We start from the raw sequence: 22,892 nt of genomic DNA, 5'->3' as shown, positions 1-22,892 counted from the left end.
TTTGTTATATTTTCCTCTGCTATATTTTTCCGGTATGTCCGTTCAGGGAGAGGTGGAGGCTCTGGGTCTGAGGGGCCAATCAGGCAGTCATTGAGTTTAATGACTGGCAAGGCCAATGTTTCCATGTTTCTGTGATCTCCGAGGGGTGATCCATTCTCCAAGTTAACCTGACTGGAGCTACATGAGCCAGAGGATGGGGAAGAGCACTTTAGAGTGGGAATTCCCACCCCTTCTTCTAAGCAATGAATGTTGATTTCAGACAAGTCCAATGTACGCATGTTTGTGTTCATTTCCATTTGTGAGAATCCTTTTGAATGATTATTCCTATGAGTTTGTACTAGTGGCAGGATCTCCTGGTCGTCTTTATCTCGATCTTGTTCATAACGTTTTTCTCGGTCACGATTTTCATAGAGAACTGTATTGGCACAAATAAATATGAAAAGCCCCACCCCCATGATGACAGGACCAATCAGTTTCAGTTTCTCTGAAGAGGTGCGTCCAGTTGAAACATGATGTGGTGTTTGATGTCGACGGGGTTGACTGTTCCAATACCCCACCACAGCGACGCCGATTCCTACTATCAGCAAAACACCAGCAAACAACAAACAAGCCCCTGGTGCAGATCGCAGGCGCAGTCCACCAATCGCAGGCCCTGGATCCGTCCATGGCGGTGGAGTCTTTGACTCTGGGACTGTTACAGCGACTTTTTCTGTGGGATTTACCTCAGACATTCTCCTGGGAATAAAGGCAAAATAGGCTAATGGACTCCAAATACTCAAGCAAATCTCCTGCAAATCATATATATTAAAAAAACAAACATTTTAAATGACAACATTGAGAGTCTTTGCATATTGAATGCATGCATCATTATAGTAATCCTAGCAGTTTCTCAGAAGCATTTATTTGTGGGGAAGACAACTAATCCTTGACAATCCTTTTATAATCCTTTTTTTAAGTTCTCACAGGTTTACTGCAAATGCTGTTTGACATTTCATCTCTGCTCAGTAAGGCAATCTGTGTAGTTTCATCTTTACTTAGCTGTTTTCTTTTTATATTTGAACTGTTCTATAGGCGCAATAACTGAAATCAACAAGTAATAGGCTACAATACCATTTTATTAAATGTTCCCAACTTGAAAGCTGCTGCTCTAAAAAATAGAGCTGTCCGCTCAGGAACTACTGATAATCTAGTTTAAGCATTTTCTTTGCTGCTCTACCATTCTGTGTATAGCCTATAAATAGACACATGGGTAACACATATTGTCAACAGGCAAACATTTTTAGATGTAGGCCTACTACTGAAATATAAGTGTTAAAATCATGGGTAGCACATTTTAGCTATCAGGATGTGGAACCAATGGAAACAATTTCTTAAGAAGAAGGTTGTTTTTACTACCACCAGCACATCCAGTCATGCAGTTTAAAAATAGAAATTTTGACAATAGCATTTATAAACATATTTTTAAGATACAATATTTTACATTTTTCTTTTCCACTAAGATCATTGATATAAGGTTCATTTGTAGGTCACCCAGAGGCCTAACTCGTCATATAGGTTCCCTCAGACAGTAAGATAAGGTCAGTAATTAACTTTACTTTAAGAGACTTTCAGTCTGTTTCAAATCATAAATTAAAAACATACTGCAAATGTGTGTGTGTGTGTGTGTGTGTGTGTGTGTACAACATAAAATACGTCACTCGAGATTTTTTTAAGCTGTTACGTGTCTTGAAAAAGGTGGTTGCTAACAAGTGGATAAATGGAACTACAGAGGCTGTCTGGGACATTAAACATCATCACGCCGTACAGGTAGGCTATTACAGAATTGTTATGGTTATAATTGTGCTCTTGCAAACTATTCTAACTCAACAAACGTTCTGGGGAAATGTTTTAAGATAAAAACTGAAAGAGTTGTCGGAAGCTTAGTGATGGTGACGTTGAATTCGTGGGACCGTGGTGTAGTTCGTTTATAGTCTACCTTTAGCTTTTTACTTCTGGTGACTGCATTTAGGCTTCAAAATTCATAAAAGTTGTGTTCATCTGTGATAATTATCTTGATGGACAAAATATGCAAGTATCATAAACTTTTGTTGATCACAGAGCTTGTTTTTAGCGATAATCCAAAAGACTATTGGAAAATCCTATTGGGTTTTTGTCGAGGGAACCAGTGTGATGCTAACTGCCGGTTGGCCTACAAAGTGACGTCATACCTGCACCACTCCAGCTTTAACTTGGTCACGTGTGCCTTGACAACCAATCACATTACAGCCTTGCAGATCTACAGTCATTAGTGTGTTTGACTTGAAGCAGCGCTGCGCAGACCGATCGGTGTATCAAGTACCGCAAGAGCGATTAGAAAGCAGAGAGAGGGTTTCGTATACGTTTGTGAATACCAATGAATGAGAAGTGCCGAAGTACCTATCACAAAACGTTTTTTTTCAGTGTAAACTCTAAAAATATGTTAATCTAAAACTAATAATGGCAAACATGTTAAGTTGATAGGCAGTCGATTAATTAAATTATAAGCTGTTTTTCCACAAAAGCAGTTCATTCGGCATAGTGAAGACTCTCCTCAACTGACATCCATTCACAAAAAGGCCTTCTCTACCGCAACATTTGCGATAGTCTTTTCTTACCCATGACGAATGTAAATCTGAATGAACAAGAAAAAAATGTAGGGCAGGACTTGATTTTAACCATTTAAATTGGAATAAAGTGCAACAGACCCGCCCTCACGCCAGTAAACTTCATCAGAGAAGAGAAGAGATGTCTTTGCAAGAGGGAGGGAAAGTCATTTTAATTAAAGATTACGAGGGCACGTGAATAAATAAAAAAATATGTGCATGGATAAATCAATTACAATAAATAATGAAATTTTGAATAAAATAAATAAGAAAAGTCAATTTCGATATCATGGTGACTTTATAGTGGCCTTCGATTTGTAAAAAAATAAAGGTGGAGTTTGTCTTCCATTGGTCAGACATACAGATAGTCCCGCCCCAAACACATGCCATTGGTTGGGCCAATGTTGCTAGAATTGGGCTGATTAGATTCTCAAACAGTATAATCTTACAATAGCGCCACAACATGTACACTTTTGCAGGGAAATCAACATGAAAATGGCTTATTTATAGTTTTCCTGTAAAACACTTCACCTTTAAGGTAACAAACTTTATGGGTGTGTATTCAAAATGATGTATCCAAGCAGTACAACGCAGTACGTGTAGCATGTCTGTTTCAGAACACACTTGTTTCATACTCATCATGAACGTTGAGCTATATCAAGTCGGGACATCAGCACCTGAAGTTAGTACCACTTAAACTCACCTCAGTTGCTTCTCCACTGGAAACACATGATTGGCTATGGTCCGTTTTAATTGCTTCAATGACGTGAGAGCGCGCGCCTTGCAACGAGTCTAGTAATAACCATGTCGATGAAGACGCGCAAATCCATCAGTCTCCAGCCATAGCAAACGCGCGTATCATGAGCGTGAGGGGAGGCGCATTTACTTTAAACCGGCCAGTGACGTGGGAGTGAGTGAGCGAGCGAGAGAGATACTGTGGTTAGAGGGTCATGGGAACATGTGGGCAAGCCCTTTGGGTCCCACGGCGGGCAGAATAACCTATTCTTAGAGTCTATAGGGAGTCTTTAGGCCCAAATTCAAGGTTTTTTTCTCACTAACTCAGACTGTTATTTTGTATTATATTTAGTTATTTAAATATGTATTCATAGTTCTATGACCAGATAACTGTGGGCCATCATGGAAGTTCAGTATGCAAGATTCTTTCGGTTATGAAGTGGCCAGTTTATGGAGTAACTTTGGCGTTTTCATTATGCAATCAAACATACTGTCTGAGAGCAAATGTGATAATATTGTAATTGTATATAATGATATTGTATTATTAAAAAAACAAGCTTTTTTATTACAAAAATAATTGATACTATGCTAAATAAACAAAAGTTTTAGACCTGCAAACAAAACAGCAGAACAGAGCAGAAAATATATGGGTGCGTAATGAAAAGTGTGGGAACTGCATAAAGAAAAAGGAAGTTTATTCATAGTGCAGTTTTTATTTTTAGCAGTTGCTTTATTTTTGTCATTTAAAACAGCTTTAAGAAGACTTTTTATTTGCAATTTTATTTTTATTACAATCTTTATTTTTGCTCTTAAACCCAATATGCATAATTGCATAAAAAAGACACAAAAGTAACTCCATACTTGAGCCTCTGTTTATAAGCATGAACTTAAATTTCAGTTTTATGCAACCGTTAAAGAGGTGGTTGATTATGATTTCACTTTTCTAACTTTAGTTAGTGTGTAATGTTGCTGTTTGAGCATAAACAACATCTGCAAAGTTACAATGCTCAAAGTTCAAAGCAAAGGGAGATATTTGCTTTTAAAGAAATTGTTTTTTAAGGAGTACAACAAACAGCTGGTAGGGTCTACACGACATTCCTCTCGGGTTAGTGACATCACACCAACCCTAAAATTTACATAAACCCTGGCCCCGGGAACGCGATTTATAGATATCATTACAGAATATGCTAATCAATGACTAGAAGATCACTCCACATCAGCTGCATAAATTCTTCAACTAACCATTCAGAAATGTCCTGTTGCTTTCTACATGTTGTCACTTCTACTTAAGTCTCTCCATCATTGTCTGACTCCGGTTTGAACATAAAAGGCTAAAAGTTTAGACATTTTCAGTGCATGTCTGTGTGAGGTAAAAGGACACAAACTGTTGAAGCTCCGCCCTCTGTGCTGGGAGCAGCAGCTCATTTGCATTTAAAGGGACAGACACAAAAACTGTGTTTTTGCTCACCCTCAAAAAGTGACAATTTTAACATGCTATATAAAATATCTGTGGGGTATTTTGAGCTAAAACTTCACATACACACTCATACATCAAAGACTTATTTTCAACTTGTGAAAAGGCCATTATTCCACCCCTTTAAGATCGTTATGAATGAAAACAAAAAATAAACAAAAGAGTTCTGTTTGAAATCCTTATTTATTGTCCTTCGCTCTATTCATTCATCCATTCGGGACTGGAACTCAGAAACACACAATCTGTCACACATAAACAGTCTGCTTAGAGAGACATTTAATCTGCAAACACACACACACACACACACACACCAAAGAAAACAATCAAAATCTGATACAAACTCATCCTTGACCCAAACCACTGTGATTAGGATTTCCTTAAATCTTGATTTTCCATCACCATCCAAATGCCTACTTGTAATCAAGTCAGTAATCTACAGACTAATATCTATTTTATTTAGTATTTTAGCTTTTGAACAACCATTTTCCGAGTCTTCAGCTTCTCCAGTTTCGACCCTAACTGGATCTATTATCCTGACCTAATGCTATAAGAAGAACCTGCATATGCATGTGTGTATAATGACAACTTAAGCACTGCTAAAGCCAAACCAATGCATGGAAGTGTAGTGATTCCAACATGGCTGAGTAAAATCAGTTGCAGCAGAGCTGAGAATTACAGCTGTATTATACAGAAGGTCACGGATGTGCAAAAAGCTTTTGCTCTGTGAATGACAGAACAAAATGTCTTAGTACTCAGGAATGCTTGTACAAGGCAAAATGTCAGGGTCTCAGAAGCTTAAAATACACACTCAAACACACCCGCTCATTTCTATTTCTATTTTCAGTGTCTAGTGAGTCAGTCACACTGTCCAATTCACTTCAACAAATGTACAATTTCTTCAATTTACAAATGCATTTTACAAGATCACACATTTCAGCTGAAGTAAATACAAACTTGAGACATTCAATTCCAGATTTGCCCAGAGCAAGAATTCCCTGACATTAGATGCAAGCACACATTTATACATTTTTCTCTCACAAACACGCTTGCAAAAGTCTTTCTCTCACACACACACACGCACGCGCACACGCACACGCACGCACACACACACAAAGAATCCTGCTGCCCTCTAGTGGTCTCAAACAGGATCATTTGGATTATTTTGGATGCGTGTTCAATTACAAACAAAGGTCTTTTTGCATTTAAAAAAAAAATTACATTTCAAGTAAAAGCTCCACCATCATGCCTTTCAATTGTGCTCTGGCACCAAATGCAATTAGCCGTCATTTTAGCAACTGTAAAAGCATAAATATCAACAATGAAACAGTCCATTTTAAGCTTTCAACATTTTAAGGTGCCTCAGTATAGTGTACTCACCAAGAGTCTAATATGAATCAAATGATCTATTTCAAAAGAGAATATCAGACCTAATTTAGAGCGAGTGCAGGGTTGGAAGGGGAGACATCAAATATTGATCAGCCTTAAGAGATGTGATTTTTCTGATCACATACAGTTTGTTGGATCGGCTGATTTTCAATGTCCGTCAATCAAAAATGAGACCAATGATTGAGCATTTTTCAGTCCGCTGGACACATCGGTGGAGACAAGAGCAACTTTCAAACATGTTGTTTGATGGAGCAGCAGTTGCTATGAGGTGTCTACTCTTCATCTGCGCTCTTCAGCATGAGGATAGAGTTATAAATCTTGAGAGCGGGGCCGAGCTTGATGCTCAGAATCTTTACAATGTCTGACTGAGTAAGGAGCAGGAAGGCCTCGCCATCAATTTGCTGGAGGAAAAAGAATGGGGAAAAAAACATATTCACTTAGTCTGAGAACAAAAATACTCGAATGCTAATTATTGTAATTTGTTCAACCAACATTATCAATTAAACCAGGCCCTGAATTTCATTTTGGAAAATAGGGGGGAATTCCCCCTTGGATGACTCTTATGGGGGGGATTTTTTAGACATTTTTTTTATTACAATTATCTCAACTAAATGTTTGCTCACTCTATGTATTTGTGCTTTTACAATGAGGTCATTTTTTTCTGCAATATAGCTTACACACAGCACAAGGAATCTTGATTTCAAACTTTGAATTGAATTTACTAACCAACAGTAAAATAAGAACAAATACATTGTGCAGTAGCACAAATAAATACAACAGAATAAATATAAAAAAGTTTTTTTCAGAAGCAATGTGTTGCTGTAAAGCCATATATAAAAGCGATAGCGAGGGAGAGAAGTTGGAACCACTGAATCACTCACGCTCTTTTCAAATTACTGATTTGATCTCTGATATTCTGTGTGTATTAATTTACTCCTCTCGAAATTCAGGCACTGATTAAGCATATATTCTATTATACAGATATTTGTGGGGAAAAAAGTTCCATGACTTTTCCAAAACTTTTTGGGTTTCCAGGCCATGAAATTGCTATTTTTTAATTCTTTTCCAGGTTTTTCATGACCATACGAACCCTGCTGGAGTAATGGCTGCAGAAAATTCAGCTTTGCCAGCACAGGAATAAATTACATTTTAATACATATATAAAAATACAGTTATTTTAAATTGTAATAATATTTGTACAATATTACTGTATTTTTGAACAAATAAATGCAGCCTTGTTAAGTATAAGAGACTTCTTTCAAAAACATTGGAAAAAATCCGACCCCAAACTTTTGAATGGTAGTGTATATAGGGAAGGTACGTTACATTAATATTCACAAGTAAAGTTGATGTTTTAGTTATTTACCTCCTTCCTGAAGGTGGCAGCATGCTCTCTGCAGCCAGGCAGGCCTCGTACAAAACTTGAAACCTGAAAGAACAACATTGTCAAATAAGATGCAATAAAAATAAATATGTTTAGAAGACCTCTTTTAAAGCATAAATGAACTTTTCCAGAATTATCAAATGCCACCTCTTCAGTGTTCCACTTTGCCACTCTCTTGGCGGTGAGGCCCAAAGCTTCAGGCAGCAGTTTGCCATGCTTTTCCCAACACAGCTGAAACCTCGGTGGCTCCCATCCACAAAACACAGACTCATGCAGGAACTGCTGAAGAGAATCTACGACACAAATAGAATTTATTCATGACATGCCTTGCAAACGTTCTCACATGTCAGTCATTGGCAAATAAGAGTGTCCAAGATAAAGAAAAGGTTACTAGTTAAAAATACAGCTGCCAAGTTCTTAGAAATGTGCTTTTTGTATTCAGGTAGCTTCTTATATGGTTGAATTTTTTTGAAAAGTTTAAATGTAGTATAACCATCAGTAAATGTATTAACATTTTTCTTACACCCTGAATACATGCGAGTCTATACATCTTAATCATTATTTGCACAAAAAAATTCAAGTATAATTTCGAGGCAAAAAGGTTTTTTTTGTTTTTATACAAATATCATGAATTATTAATTCATAAATATTTCACAAAACATGCAATTTTACATATAATGAACTAAGCTTGTCTTGTTATAAAAAGGTCAAATTACCTTATTGACCATGACAGCATGCATTTCTGATATCATTTTCTGGTCATGTTAGTTGTCATGGCTTTGATGGACAAAAGTGAGTAAAGTAGTTTTGTTAAGATATTTTTTTGTGTTCTAAGAAATAACAATTATTGACTGTCAAACTACTTATTAAATATGTCTTGAATTAAAACAAATTTAATAAAGCTTTTTTTCTTTCATTATGTTATATGTTTTACTTTATTTCTCCCAAAAATATCAAACTCATTTTAATTCAGAAATTAAAAATATGCACTTCATAGATGAAGTGTATTGAAGTAATTATATCTATGAATTTTTGTATTATTATTACACATCCAGGCAAAAAACCAAGCATCGCTTCATTGACCCATGTACAAAATTCTCAGAGGTTATGGATTATCCACAAAAAAAGCAAATTAAGCCAAAAAAAAAAAAAATCACAATATCTGAAGGATCTATACCTTTCCCATCACCTTCCTGCTTCACCTGGGGTGGCTTGACACATTTAGGAGCGCTGCCAGACCTGAAGGAATGAGAAAGAGATAAAAAGTGAGTGAGTGTGTGTGAAAGAGAAAAGTTAAACTGTACATCACTGCTGACACTCACACAATGTGCTCACGCACTGCCCGAGCTTGTGGACAGGTGTCTGTGGTGGTGTCAGGGGGGTCTGGGGTGCTGGCGCTGGGTGTGGGCATGGGTGTGGGAGGCTGCGTCTGAGTGAGTGTTTCAGCACGGCGGTGGCGCGGGGGTCCACTGAGCGTGACTGGCCTCTCCCCGCTCAGTCTGTCTGGAACCAACCCGTCTTTATTCAAATTCAGATCTGAGTATGGACAACTCACCGCCCTAACAATGGGAGAGAGACTCGTTTGCATTTGAATGCGCATTACGAGTTGTGTTTGTAACAACATATGTATAACTTACGTGTAATGTGTCCCATACCGAGGTCCTCGAATGTGTCCGACTCCGTTGCATCCTTGGGTTGGGCAGCCTTGTCCTGGGGGGACTGGAGAATCTCTGGGACCTGATAATATTACCATTACGAGTTAGATTATGAGTCTGGTGTGGCCATGTGCTGAAATACTTAATATTTGTGCATCGGACAGTATGTTACCGTTGGGGTGTTGTAGAGGATGACCTGTTTTCTGACACCAGCCTACTGGGTGCAGTTCAGGGCTATCGGCATCTAGCCAATAATCATACTCGTCACTCCAGCCATCAAAATGGATCTATATATAAGTAAACACAAAGATTTAGTGAAGATATACTAGCTGTACAAGCGTATTAAATACTATATGTCCATGTTGGCTTCTAATTAGAGTAAGCTAATTAGACAAAACGGATATATTTGTGTGTAAACCTTGATTCTGTGGTCTTCTATATCAGAGATGGTGGAGACACGGATGAGTACGGCATTACGTTTGTCCACTGCCTCTAGCTTCATCCCAACTTGGAAGCCATGTGGTGGTCTCTGGATGGCCAAGGATCAATATGTAATCAATAGCCTTTTAGGGAGTGTTTCTCACCACTGTCACCTTTAGCTTGTTTGCTATTTTTCTACATTTATTTGTTTATATTTATTATGAAGAGAGCTATACTAATACATTTGAATTGTGTAGAAGATTCAATTAAATTGTTTAAACAAAATATGTATAAAACAGAACATATGTCTTTTATATTATCATATAATTAATTCAGTTTTTTTTATCAAACTGCCCACTACTTTGAACCAGATCAAATGTGTTTTATTCTTTGTAAAAAAAAAAAAAAACACCAACTACTAGGACCTTTCAAATGACATTTTACCAGTTATAAATTATATTAAATGATTTACCTACACCTCTCATGGTTCATTGCAATGATTTAAACCGTACCTGTTTAAAGGCTCTAGCTGGTGCAGCTTGGGTTCCAGTTTCTTCAAGGTACTTTTCCCAAGAAAAACTCTTTGGGTGCTTATACTCTAAGAAAGACATAAATAGACTTCCAATAACTTTAAAACAACTTTTCATGCACATTAGAGCTTGTTAAAAAAGAAAAGAAAAAAATAATAATTCTGGGGCTTTCAAACTGGGGTCCAGAGTAAATGGGGTCCGTGGTAAATTTGAGAAAAAAAAAAAAAAAAAAATGTCTAGCTTGTTGTTGTTTTTTAATAAAAAGTGCTATACTTATAAATGTAATTGAATAGAAGATGTTAGATACATCGTAAATTGTAAATATTTTCCAGATCATTTATTTTGACTTTAGTACAACGACACATAAAAGCTACATATAAAAGTTAACAAAGAAAAATATTAAAGGGAGTCTGACCTGCAGGTGTGGTGAGTGTTAACTCCACCTCCTCACAGTACCCGACTGGATGAATGTACGGACTGCTGGCTTCACACCTGAGAACAAACAGAATGCATTTACAACCACATGCACATGGGGACACTTATATGGCCAGTACTCTGCTCACGATCTTACCAATAATCATACGTATCGTCCCAGTTGTCAAAGTGAATGAGGAGCCGGTTGTCGACAGCAGCAGCAATGGTTGCTACGCAGATGAGTGACGGGTTCTTCCTGTCCACGGCTTCCAGCTTCATCCCAGCACGGAATCCTGACGGTGTGACTGACTAAATAGGGCAGATAACACACGGTTAAAGAAGAAAACTTGATCTCCTGGAACAGAAACTATTGAGATATCTCCTATTCTCTTGAAGTGTGTGCATATGAAATGACATACTGTATTAAGACTCTTGAAGAGATGTTTGGGGGCCAGTTGACCCCTACAGTTCTTTACATATGTGTTCCAGTTAAAATCTCCATCTCTGCAACCTGTTAAATCATAGTAAAGAACAGCATATGCAATACATTTTACTAGCAGCATTTGCAGCAACTAAGAGTGTCCACAAAAACACTTTTTTAAACAACATGAAAACTATGCTAACATAACCATGCTTTATTAAATAAATGATTAAATTATATCTTATATTACATTTAATTATATTTATTATTATTTATAAATAAATTACAATACTTGTAATTACAATACTATTACATCTATGTTGAATATCAGAATAACAGCTAGTAGACCAGTTTGTCATCACACAGTTCAGAGTGAATATTGAGTTTAAGTAGTTTTAACACATAAAGAAACATCTATAAAACAGATCTACCATGTTACAGAAAACAAAAGTAGCATTTTGCATGGTTGATCCTTGCCAACAGTTTTTTTGTTTGTTTTTTTACAGTACATCTTTATTAGTACATTAAGCACCTTTTGGAAGCAATAGCTTGAGGCCGGTTTTCTCACACCAGCCTGGCGGCTTCACATCCCATGAGTCAGCATTTACCCAGAAGTCATAGCACTCAGGGTAACCATCAAAGTGAAGCCGAATCCTGTAACCTTGCACCTGGAACAGAGAAAATACATCTAACTATAAGCGCAACCTAAAAACTATATTTAGTTCTGTGCTCCTAATAATCACACATCAAGTAACATCACAGAAACATTTGACCCTGGTTACCTCTGCAACAGTCAAAACACAGAAGAGAGCAGGGTGACAGGGGTCCAGTCCCTCTAACTTCATGCCAACTTTAAATCCATTCCTACTCTGCGGAACAGACTGGTGCTGTATTGCAAACACACAAAAACAAAATTATTGAATTTCATAGATGTCATGCTTTTAAAAAATCTCTCTGTTTTCTTTCAAGTAACACTTTTTTCTAATGACAAAACTGAATTGACATCAAACTTACCATCCTAATCAGGATCCCAACCATACCATGTTATTTATATAACCGTGAACAGATATACAAGTTATATATGCTGTGTTTCTCACCTCCTTAAAAAGTTTCAAAGGAGCGGCAATGGCTCTCTCTTCCTCTAGATAAGCTGACCAACTCCAGGTTTTCTTCTTAACAGGAGGTGCTGTCACTATGGAAACAGCATCACAGGCACTTTAGATGGCTTAGAAAAGCGTTTTTATAATACATGGAAAGGATGAGTCTGAAACTGACTGAAATGATACATGACACAATCTGTACAACCTGCTAAAAGACTCAAGTTGGGATGCACCAATTTAAAAAATATTTTGCCAACACTGATCCAAAATAAAATAAGACTAAAACTCAAATCAGTCAGTCATTTTAAATGTAACCAGTGAATTTAAGCATCACAACATTATAATATATAGTATGAATACAAATATTAATGCTGAGATTTGCCTAAGATTACATTTAACAGTGTTATTACATAATTCGTTTGATTTTTTTTAAATAATTATGTTATTAAATAATTAAATAATTAATAATTGTTAATTATGTGATTGTAAGACAGCAAAGGTCATTTAAATTTAAATTTTTAACCTTAATTAAAAATATTGGGAATTGAGCATGCACAATTAAATATCAGATGATATATATCCAATATCCTAAAATAAAAAATAAATAATCCCTAATATCAGATGATAACTAATATGGCACCAATATATTGTGAATCCCTAGACATAAGGCATGAGATACTGTCTGGCCAGAGTTTATATTTCCGTGTATGTGTGTGTGTGTGTGTGTGTGTGTGTGTGTGTGTGTGTGTGTGTGTGTGTGTTAGCTAAATGAAAATTACCAACCTAGTCTAGCAACTTTAGCCGCTCGTCTTCCCTTCGAGGATTTAACCTTCTCCTGAAAAAAGAGAAAAAAATAAACACTGATCAATGCAGTAGTTCATCCCTGTTGATATTGAATATATGCTCTTTTCTGTGAGATGTGTGTGTGTGTGTGTGTGTGTTACCTCTTCCTCCTCTATGTTGTCCTCCTCTTCATCTCCAGATTCCATAAACATCTTCTTCTTCTTTCTCACACGTTTACCTAAACGCTCTCCTTCGAATGCCTCAGCTGGGGTTGACCTGCACACACAAAATAACTTATAAATTCACCATAAACAGTGCAACTGGCAGATCTGTGTAAGAGCCAAAAACACCTGAAAACTACCTGCCACTGGTAGGCTGCACACAAGGAGCACTGCAAAATTTGCCCTGTAGGAAAGACTCCTGTGAACCAGAGTGACCACAGGACCTGCAGTTTGCAGTGGCCTCAGTGATGGGAACAATCACATTGGGCACTGTACTCACGCTGGGGCTTTCCACAGTGCTGGGGCTCCTAGTGTTGATGCCCCCGGCCTGCCTGTGGGGGTCAGTGGAAACTGAGAAAAAAAAAGGAAAAAAAAGCGAGAGAAATTGAGTCCTCAAAAATAAATTAAAGAGCAAATCATTCCTCTATTTGGTAGAAATATGTGTTGCATGTACTCACCCACAGTATTTGTCTGATGGTCTGTATTCAACTGGGGCTTTGCAGTCTGATTTGAAGTTTTGTTTTGCTCAGGGGAATTACTGTTGTTGGTGCTTGTAGTTTGAGGTTGTGGACCTGTAAGCTCCGCCTCTTTAACTTTGGGCTCCGCCTCTGTGACGATCTCCAAGGTGCCAAATTCAGTCATCCGAAACTAAAAAATGACCAGATTTTGAGATTTTTCATCAGCACATTAAGAATAGTCCAATATGTCCCTTGCATCACACTTTATGCATCAGATACACTTAATATTTGTACCCGAATGTCACTTCCAGGCAATGTGGCTATGCCGTCCTTCCAGTCAAGAGCGCTCATCATGTCAAAATCGGCTCCAGTGGCAGCAGGACCACCACTCGTAGATGTCTCTGCCATCTTTTTCAACAAAAGAGAAGAACATATTGTTACAACATGGACAGATGACAGAAGTAAGCATCTTAAAGGGTTAGTTCACCCAAAAATGAAAATTATGTTGTTCCAACCCCTTTCGTTCAATTACCTAGCGGCCTATGAAGGAGTGAGACAGCTCTCAGATTTTATCAAAAATATCTTAATTTGTGTTCCGAAGATGAACGAAAGTCGTACGGGGTTGGAACAACATGGGGGTGAGTAATTACTTACAGAATCTTCATTTTTGGGTGAACTAACCCTTTAAAGTTAAAGGGTTCACCCAAAAATAGAAATAATCCCATAATTTACTCACCCTCAGGGCATCCTAGGTGTTTATGACTTTCTTCTTTCAGCCAAACACAATTGGAGTTATATTAAATAATATCATTCATTGCTCTTCCAAGCTTTATAAGGCTGGGCAACAAACTCAAGCTCCTCTGACATTTCTCTTTAAAAATTCATTTTAAACTTAACAGTGTTTTGTTTTGCTCTATCCTCTGCGCTTCCACGTTCATCAATACATCTTATGTCGGGTCAGAGGTCACTCTTCTGCAAGAACTAGACTTGCGTGCGGCCGTTACCGAAGACCAGTCATTATAGTTTATAAAGTTATAATTATGGATAATTTTCATACAAAAACACATAACTTTGTTTCAGAAGGCGAGCCATATGGATTACTTTTAGGATGGATGGATGGATGGATGGATGTGCTTTTTTGGGCTTCAAAAAACAAGGTACCATTCACTCCCATTATAAAGCTTGGAAGAGCAATGATATTATTTAATATAACTCAGATTATGTTTGGCTGAAAGAAGAAAGTCATAAACACCTAGGATGGCTCGAGGGTGAGTAAATTATGGGAAATTTTTCATTTTTGGGTGAACCAACCCTTTAACCAAACTGTCCAAAACACCTCTAAAGGGGAAACAATCCTTTAATGTAGTGGTTCTCAACCGTTTTGACTCCAAGACCCCCTATTGTCCACAACGATATCTGAAGGCCCCCTAACCCTAATTTTGTTTTTGTTTTAAACTTATTTTAATCTATCTACACACTTAGTTTCTTTAATTAAATAAAAAGGTTTAAGTTATAATTAAAGTTAAAATAATAAGATTTCAGGATTCAAGATTTTTAAGATCTGAATGTTCTTTAAGGTTTAACCAATTAACTTTTCCAGTCATTCGTGATTTACTGGATATGGATTATAGATATAGATATAAAAATATGCTCTACTTTTTTCTTTAATTTTTTCCTGGTATTTTTTCCAGACTTTTCCAGGTCTATAAATCACACTTTTACAAATAGGCTTCCCCATCCAGGATTTCCAGGACTATGGGAATCTTGGTTCTTCAAAAAACTGTTTCAGAGGGGGTGAATTAAAGTAAGTAATATCTTGATTTTTATATGCTCGTTATTTTCTGCTTTAAATTATTTTAAGTCTTGAGGGCTTTTAATTGTTGAGGAAGACTGCTGAGCCCCCCGGTTGAGAACCACTGTTTTAATGCATTCACATAACTGCACTTTGAGAACCAAGCATCTGCTGCCTGTGAGTGTCATATAAATATTAGCGCACATTGTTTTAGTAAACGAAACAAAACTGTCGTTTTCAATATTGAAATACGACGTTCTCGTTTCGAAAACCGTGTTTAGACTGCGGCTGATGAAACGACCGCAACTTGGGATTACGAAATAGCCGCGCGTCGCTTGTAGTTCCAACCAATTCCGCTAGAGGGCGACTGTTGCTCGCAGTACGGATTGCACCAAGCACTTAAACGAGGACAAAAATATGTATTTCTACATTGTTATGATGTTATTTTTTATGGACTAGCTATGTATATAAACTCTCACTGACACACTTAAACTACTTTGGTGGTTATTAATGGAGGAAAGCGATTAAAAGTAAAGTTAGACGAACAAGTTCAGCTTTTCCTTGTTTTAAAAGAATCTCGCTAAATCTGTGCTTTTAAAGAAGGCGGATAATAGCGATGACAAGTTAAAACGTACATACTCACAATGGATTAGTTTTTGAAGAAGAAAGTCTTTATTCAAGCACGTTATCGTTCGTATACAGTAGGCAATAGTGTTTTAACGTTCTTGACCTGTCGTGAGTCTTAAATCAAAATATTATCAAAATCTCAGACTGTACAGTAACGGTGCCCCGCGAAGATCACCCAAAAGCTCGTCTGGTTTAATACAAAACGTTTGTTTGGATATTTCAAGTGATGACTGAATTTATTCTGAGCATAAATAAAGTGCAATGCGCGAGCGCCCATTATTAGCATTCGACTGACACACAAAATGGCGGAGGATAGCAAAGGGCCGCCGACACGTCTAAAGTATGTAAATTATAACAGTTTTCTGGTCTGATTCACGTCGCTCGGACCTTCAAACAACACGGGAAGGCCAAGTGTACAACTTGTTTTATTAAAACGCAATGTTTTCCCCTCCGTCAACAAACTCCTTACTTTCCCCTTGTCACGGAATGTCGTTAGCCCGACTGATAGCCCCGGCTAGCTGTAACATTAGCAGGGCACCCTACAATAAACCAAATCAACAGTTTCACGCTCATATCCAAAAGAAAAACATTTCCCGAGGTACTTTGAATGAGTTGTCATTTATCAGTATATAAACATAATAACTCGGGTGCATGCAGACCCGGGGAAATAACAAATTGCATGCTTTTAGTTTCTTCTGCACAAACTTGACTTCTAATTATCTTTACGGTTTTTGAACCTCGTTGAAAATAGTCGCAATGGTTGAAAACTGTTAAACAAGAAACGCACTCTGTGTTAGTATCGTTGTTTACTGCGTGGGTGACGACATTAACGTCATATTTATTGATAAACGTGCAACTCACCTCGTTTCTCTCTTAACTCTTATTTAGACCTGGATGGTGGCGTTATTGCGCATGCGCCGGTTAATATGTGTCTGTCCAACTTCTACAGCCCCGATAAACTTCACCACAGCATATATTTGTGAGTGATTATCTTAATGTAACGGAGAATCAGAGGAACTGAGCCTTATAGCGTCCTTACATGACCCCAGCATTGACTTGTCTGCGATACCCGTTTCAATCGGTGCTTGTTGCGCTAAAACAATCGAAGGCCTTATTATTACTGATATAGAAAATGGTTTTGATCCCCTTTACGTTTTTACGCATTTTAAACAAAAAGAGAGCGCTTTGTAGTGTTCAAACGGGGTCACAAATGATTCCATTTTAATGGAGTCCTAGTGCGTGCTCACTGAAACGAGCTGTTTTCAGAGTGTGATTTTTGTATCTGTTCAGTTTACAGTCAATGTAGCGGTGATCCTCTGATTTGATTTCCTGTAACCATCACGTGTTCAGGTTTTACTCCGCAAATCTCTTTTGAAGGGCATACTTCGCCATATGCAATAAATAGAGAAAGGCAGAACTTATTAATTAAAACAACACTGCGTCGTGCTTCAAACTTAAGTTCGTAATATTTAAATACAGTGTTTTGACAGCCGCATTGTTGCAAAAGTGGCGAAAAGGAAGACAGCGAACTAAGCGAAGACGCCACAAGATGGCGCTGTGAGCTTAAAAGTGGAGGTTTCTTCCTAGACTCGAGGTTGGCACGTTGTTTGTAAAGTAGGTCTGAGGCAAATACAGGAAGCAGATCATTCCCATTTATAAAAGTAAAGTAGTGGCAAATTATACATGTAAATGATCTGTGGATGACAACTGTGTTCTTCTTTGTGACCCATGTCTCGATTACAGTATAGCGCAACTGTGAATTGTTTGTGATACCTTATTTTTTTAAAGCACGTTAACTACTTTCACAATAAAACATATTCAATAACCGCGCATTAGCTTAAAATAATTTAATTGTTTCCATTCCAAAAATTAGACATTCTTTACTGATCAGACAATTTCATTACAAACACTTACCAATGCAATCTTACTGTACACATTAACATTCAGATTGAATATTCTTTCGGTCTCACAACTTTATATCTCTTTTATAATCAAGCATCTGATGCAACCTGTCTCAGTCTCACTAGTCTCACTTCATCTCATTACAATATAGTACAGTCAGCACACCATTAAACATTGTATTTCTTTACAAATAGTTTTTATCAAATAGGGCTAAAAAATAATTAAATAAGATATGAATGTTAGGAAAACACAGTCACTTTTGATAGAAACTCTGTAGTCATGTTGCAAAAGCATTGGTCCAGCTAACATAAAAAATGAACTGTGTTTACTTAAGTTAAAAATAATTAGAAACATGTTCCGACAAAATGTATTGGTCTGACAAAAAAATTGTCTTAGTGTCCACAAGTCAGGGAGAAAATGTTTTCATTGGTGTAGGTGAAGCCAGGAAAGGTTGCTCCAGACTCCTCACATGCTCCTAGCGAGTGTGGAACAGGAAGTTCTGTAAACCGAGGGTCAATGTTCGTGAGGTCACCAGGGCCAGACTGAAATGTAAACAAATACAAATTAATATCTATATGAAATAAGCTCATGTCCTGTAAGCACACTCACATTTTTTTCTTCTGTGGAACACTAGCAAAATATATTTAGAAGAATGTTTTTTTTTTTCTGTACAATGAAAATTTGGATCCCATTGACTTTCATTGTGTGGACAAAAAACAAAATCTTCAAAATATCATCTTTTGTGTTCCACATAAGAAAAAAAAGCCATACTGGTTTAAACAGTAAAACAATTTTTTTTAGGTGAACAATCCCATTAAAGACAAATGTGTCAATAAAAAAAACCTCACCAGTAAGGGAACGAAAGGTGGAGAAATTTTCTTTGTAACAAGGTCATCCCAATGAATAGATGAGAAGAATGGATGAGACTGCAGCTCGGTCTAAAAGCCAAAAAATGGGGCAAAATGACATTTAGTCTATCGTTTAGCAAGATAAACCAATTTCAGATTGTGTGATTGTTTGTGAATGTCTCTGTGTGCTTGTTGGATTACCAGGTCACGTTTGGCTCCTAGTCTCTTCGTCCTGTCCCTGTTTAGCAGTCTCTTCAGCAGATCTCGGCCTGCACTAGACACTCCCGTTTTTAGAACCAGAGGCTGATAAATAATATTTCTGAGCATATCAAGACGATCTGCACTGTAGAAAGGTGGCTGGAATGAGAAAGAGTTTGTGTAAAACACACCTGTCTACCTGTATTATTTATCTATCTGAGCATTCATTGGTGGGTTTGTTTACCAGGCCGTAGAGCATTTCATGGAGAACAGCGCCCAGACCCCACCAGTCCACAGTCCTGTCATACTCCTTCTGCAGGAGGACCTCAGGTGCTAGGTACTCCGGGGTTCCACAGAAGGTTCTGGTGGTGCCATGTCCACTCACGCCCTCCTTGCACAGGCCAAAGTCGGTCAGAACCACATGACCCGCAGAATCCAGCAGAATGTTTTCTGGTTTCAGGTCCCTGTGAGCATGTGAGAAAGATGGATTACTGTAAATCTGCTGAAAGTTGGTGATCATTTTGTTCTTACTAAAGCACAAACGAATGAGCTTATCAGCATTACACAGGCACAGATATTTCAGAAGAGTGTTGTTACCTATAGACAATCTTCAGGGAGTGTAAGTATCCTAAAGCACAGGCAATCTCAGCAGCATAAAATCTGGCTCTGGGTTCTCCAAACACCCCCTCTCTCTGCAAATGGTAAAAGAGCTGCAAAAATGAAAAATAGACATTCATTAACACAATAATACATACAACATAGTATTATTTGGACTTTTGTATCATATAATTTATATGAATATTTGATAAATTGTTCTGTCACTTAAAACAGTGATTCTCAACCTTTTTGACTTGAAGGCCCTACGCTGTCCAACAGAATATTCGAAGTATGAACAGAACTATAAAATAATAATATTAACTATAATGTATTATTAACACTGGGATACTGGGAGTGCCAATATATAATTTGTTATATATCAAACTATATTAATTTTAATTAAGTTTGATGTTTAAATATATGAATAATATTCATCTTAATAATATTTATAATAATATATTAATCATATTGGAATAATATATTAATTATCCCTTGGAAGTTTGCTGAGACCCCTATTGGGCTCTGACCCCCTGGTTAAGAACCACTACTTAAAAAAGTTCAATTTCAGTCAGACTTTTTCCTGAAATTGCTAGTCTGGTTTTGCGAAGACGGACTAACAGATCTAAATAGCGTGACTGTAGGCTTCGTCCACTACAATTGGCCTCAGAGTTGTGTTTTTTCTTAGTAACTTTTCGATTTGATATTCAATTACACATTGTATATTCAGACAGAGAGATAAGAACTATGCGAAAACCAGCCGTAGCACAATTATAACTTTATTATAAATATATTATAAACTATTTTATAAAAATATCTTATAATCTGACAATAATCCTGTTATTGGCCTCTGACTTGAACCTTTGGTCTAGATTCAAAGCTGTGTGTACTTGGTTGTGTCTATATACCTTCTTAACTATATTTCAGGGATGAATATGTACTTAGAAGTGAGCTAAATCTGACAAAAAATACTTATGGAGTCCTCATTTGTATAAATGGTATAGAAATATAGTACATAAAGTTTTTTTTTAATTGTATAAAAGCCAACGTTTTCTGTTAGGGTGTGATTTAGGGTTAGATAGCTAAGTGGTAGATAGCTAAGTAAACATACCTCTCCTCCACATGCATAGTCCAGCACTAGATAGAGTCTGTCCTTAGTCTGAAAGCTGAAGTGGAGCTTCACCAGGAATGGATGATTGAGAGTCTTTAACAACACCCTGTGCTCACACATGACATTTATTTCCTGTAAAAAAAAAAAACACAATTAATACATACAGACACGTTATGAACCAAATAATTATAGTATACTCCCAGTCATACTCGCCTCTTTCCTTGTTAAAATAATGTGTTTCTGTAGGACTTTGACTGCGTAGTATCTGCCATTTTCCCTGTGTGTGGCCAAGAACACCTGAATAAAGACATTCAAACCAGGTTTAAACAATATTTATACATTATTGAAAATACAAAGCAGAGTGGGTCTCTATAAACATTATACCTTGCCAAAGCTTCCCGTCCCGATAACCTTCAAGTAGTCAAAATCAGCAGCAGATACCCTAAAATCATATAGAAATAAATATTTATGTGCAATTGTATGTGTTTGTGTCCATATAGACTGATAGTTGAGCACCCTGTTTACCGAGATTGTGGCTCTTCTGTTAATGGATTACTGTAACAAACCTAGGAAAGAGATCGGGGAGAGAGTCAGCAGCTTACTCCAGTGACATATGAAACCATACCACAGATCACTTCACTTCCTGTTACATCTATAGATTACACAGGTCAACCAGTACAGCAACTCAAATCAGTGCAGCTGACTTGACGTTATGTTTCTGAAAGGACTGGAGACCTTTATTAATACTTTAAGTAAGATATTGCCAATCTGTATGTAGGCCCAGGACATACAAGTGGACATGAGCTTGTTAAAGTTCACTTACAGCTGCTGCTCCGTCATCCTCAGAAAGACTACCCTCAGGTCGCAAGAAATCCATCCTGGAATGAGAGAAACCATATCAGAGAAATGCAGCTGTTTTTAACAAATGAAAATCTTTAGTTCTAGCTATTTTCTTATAAAATTGCCCCAAAGTCAGCCAACACCTATGCAACAGTACTTGTCTACTGGTTTCACGTTGGAATGTTGCTATAAGTAGGTCATGGTCTTAAAGTTGCACTGGTGGTCAGTCTGAAACATGCAGTGCAACTTCAGTCATTCCTGATTTTTCAGCTGATCTTTGCAGAAATAATAAGACAATCCTCTGAACTCTGCACTAGAATGCACTCAGAGCCATGTGCTGCTTTACTTTTAGCTCACGCAGTGGAAAATGATGACTAGACTCACTGTCGATAGATTGGGTGGCTGGATCCAAGCTTCTTGTCCTTGATCAAAGCTGAGAAAATAAAATATTATAAGATTATTTTTATTTACTGAAATATCTGCTGCATATGGTGGACATAGAACAACCTTTGTAAGACTAAGCAAATATGTATATTTAAACATATTTACCATTACCTTCCAAATATTGAATTTATATTTTAATAGATAGATAGATAGATAGATAGATAGAGTAGGAAATCTTTTGAAATATTTAATTTGCTGTGACAAATAGGCTACGTTCTGCGTTATATCTTACGTATCTAATCCCAAAAATGTCTCTTCTTATTAAAGTTTGAGGAAAAAGTATTTGAGCTTACCTGTAAAATATGAAACTATTCCCTTCATTTTTGCATAAGTGACGGGACTTTTGTCCTTTTTCACCATGTTTTCGACGAGAAAGAAAGCCCTGGCTTGCAGCTGTGAGTTGTGAGTCCGAAGGTAAGTCTGCTGTTTTACCGGTCAGTTCTGGTTGAGCGCTGCTTCATGTCATAAGGGGAACCGTCCGTAACCGGCTATTTTTTGCAGGACACGTGGTTCCTTCCAAAAGCTGTGACGCCACTGCGCCCGTTTTTGTCAGATAAGACACGCTTGCTTGGATACTATAGCGCCTAGCTGAGCTCTCGTTTTCCCTTTTCAACATACTGCGTCTGATGATGACCCCCTTAATTCAACTGAACTCAAAATAAATATAAAATTGCCACAAAAGTTACAAGGTTGTTAGAGGGCGCTAAATAAACGCGAACGAAACGTTAGACTGAGGAGGTAAAATACATTTACAAAAGCTTTGAGAAGAGAAGAACCGATTTGCACTGAAATTTAGGCCTATTGACAGGACAGAATATTTTTTTAAAGTCCAAATTCCTCTTTCACATTCTACTAACATACATTGGTTTGTATTTAAAGGCACACTGTGAAACTTTTCAACCTTCATAATATATTTCCAAGACCCTTGTGATGG

General features: G+C 37.3%; 2 protein-coding genes across 4 annotated transcripts; both read right to left on the bottom strand.

Annotated features, from left to right (window-relative positions):
- Positions 1-4,996: 4,996 nt before the first annotated feature.
- l3mbtl1b (L3MBTL histone methyl-lysine binding protein 1b) lies at positions 4,997-17,339 on the bottom strand. Of its 3 annotated transcripts, XM_084088157.1 has the most exons (22): positions 16,883-17,083; positions 13,897-14,010; positions 13,603-13,792; positions 13,425-13,495; positions 13,285-13,328; positions 13,085-13,199; positions 12,924-12,975; positions 12,138-12,232; positions 11,823-11,927; positions 11,573-11,708; positions 11,039-11,130; positions 10,777-10,928; positions 10,621-10,697; positions 10,188-10,273; positions 9,674-9,784; positions 9,428-9,542; positions 9,238-9,337; positions 8,923-9,159; positions 8,778-8,839; positions 7,748-7,893; positions 7,583-7,645; positions 4,997-6,617 (listed from the first exon to the last, which is right to left on the bottom strand). In XM_084088157.1, the coding sequence occupies exons 2-22, from the start codon at positions 14,008-14,010 to the stop codon at positions 6,489-6,491; spliced, it is 2,292 nt and encodes a 763-aa protein (XP_083944283.1). In that variant the 5' UTR covers positions 16,883-17,083; the 3' UTR covers positions 4,997-6,488. The 3 variants fall into 3 exon arrangements, with proteins under 3 accessions (XP_083944283.1, XP_083944281.1, XP_083944282.1); XM_084088155.1 differs by having other exon boundaries at positions 13,285-13,495; positions 16,883-17,339; XM_084088156.1 differs by having other exon boundaries at positions 5,003-6,617; positions 9,256-9,337; positions 13,285-13,495.
- Positions 17,340-17,853: 514 nt separating this feature from the next.
- On the bottom strand, positions 17,854-22,444 carry sgk2b (serum/glucocorticoid regulated kinase 2b). The gene is made up of 12 exons (XM_084089411.1): positions 22,252-22,444; positions 21,899-21,947; positions 21,498-21,552; positions 21,200-21,240; positions 21,059-21,116; positions 20,888-20,971; positions 20,675-20,806; positions 19,567-19,679; positions 19,214-19,433; positions 18,973-19,128; positions 18,772-18,861; positions 17,854-18,465 (listed from the first exon to the last, which is right to left on the bottom strand). Exons 1-12 carry the CDS (start codon positions 22,316-22,318, stop codon positions 18,316-18,318), a joined length of 1,215 nt encoding a protein of 404 aa, XP_083945537.1. The 5' UTR covers positions 22,319-22,444; the 3' UTR covers positions 17,854-18,315.
- Between the last annotated feature and the right edge of the window lie 448 nt (positions 22,445-22,892).

The sequence above is a fragment of the Abramis brama genome, assembly GCF_963993115.1.
Source record: "Abramis brama genome assembly, chromosome: 17".
NCBI classification, from domain to species: domain Eukaryota; kingdom Metazoa; phylum Chordata; class Actinopteri; order Cypriniformes; family Leuciscidae; genus Abramis; species Abramis brama.
The sequence above is the reverse complement of the archived record's forward strand: the minus strand, read 5'-3'. Positions and strand labels throughout refer to the sequence as shown.

What these genes read in the sequence shown, in the direction of transcription:
- sgk2b (XM_084089411.1), bottom strand. Translation starts at nt 22,318, where the DNA reads ATGGTGAAAAAGGACAAAAGTCCCGTCACTTATGCAAAAATGAAGGGA. An exon ending in AATAGTTTCATATTTTACAG is followed by an intron (nt 21,948 to 22,251) that starts GTAAGCTCAAAT and finishes TTATTTTCTCAG; the next exon opens with CTTTGATCAAGGACAAGAAG. An exon ending in TAGGAGCCAAACGTGACCTG is followed by an intron (nt 18,862 to 18,972) that starts GTAATCCAACAA and finishes TTTGGCTTTTAG; the next exon opens with ACCGAGCTGCAGTCTCATCC.
- l3mbtl1b (XM_084088155.1), bottom strand. Translation starts at nt 14,010, where the DNA reads ATGGCAGAGACATCTACGAGTGGTGGTCCTGCTGCCACTGGAGCCGAT. An exon ending in CAGCTAGAGCCTTTAAACAG is followed by an intron (nt 9,785 to 10,187) that starts GTACGGTTTAAA and finishes TTGGCCATCCAG; the next exon opens with AGACCACCACATGGCTTCCA. An exon ending in GCAGTGCGTGAGCACATTGT is followed by an intron (nt 8,840 to 8,922) that starts GTGAGTGTCAGC and finishes TCATTCCTTCAG; the next exon opens with GTCTGGCAGCGCTCCTAAAT.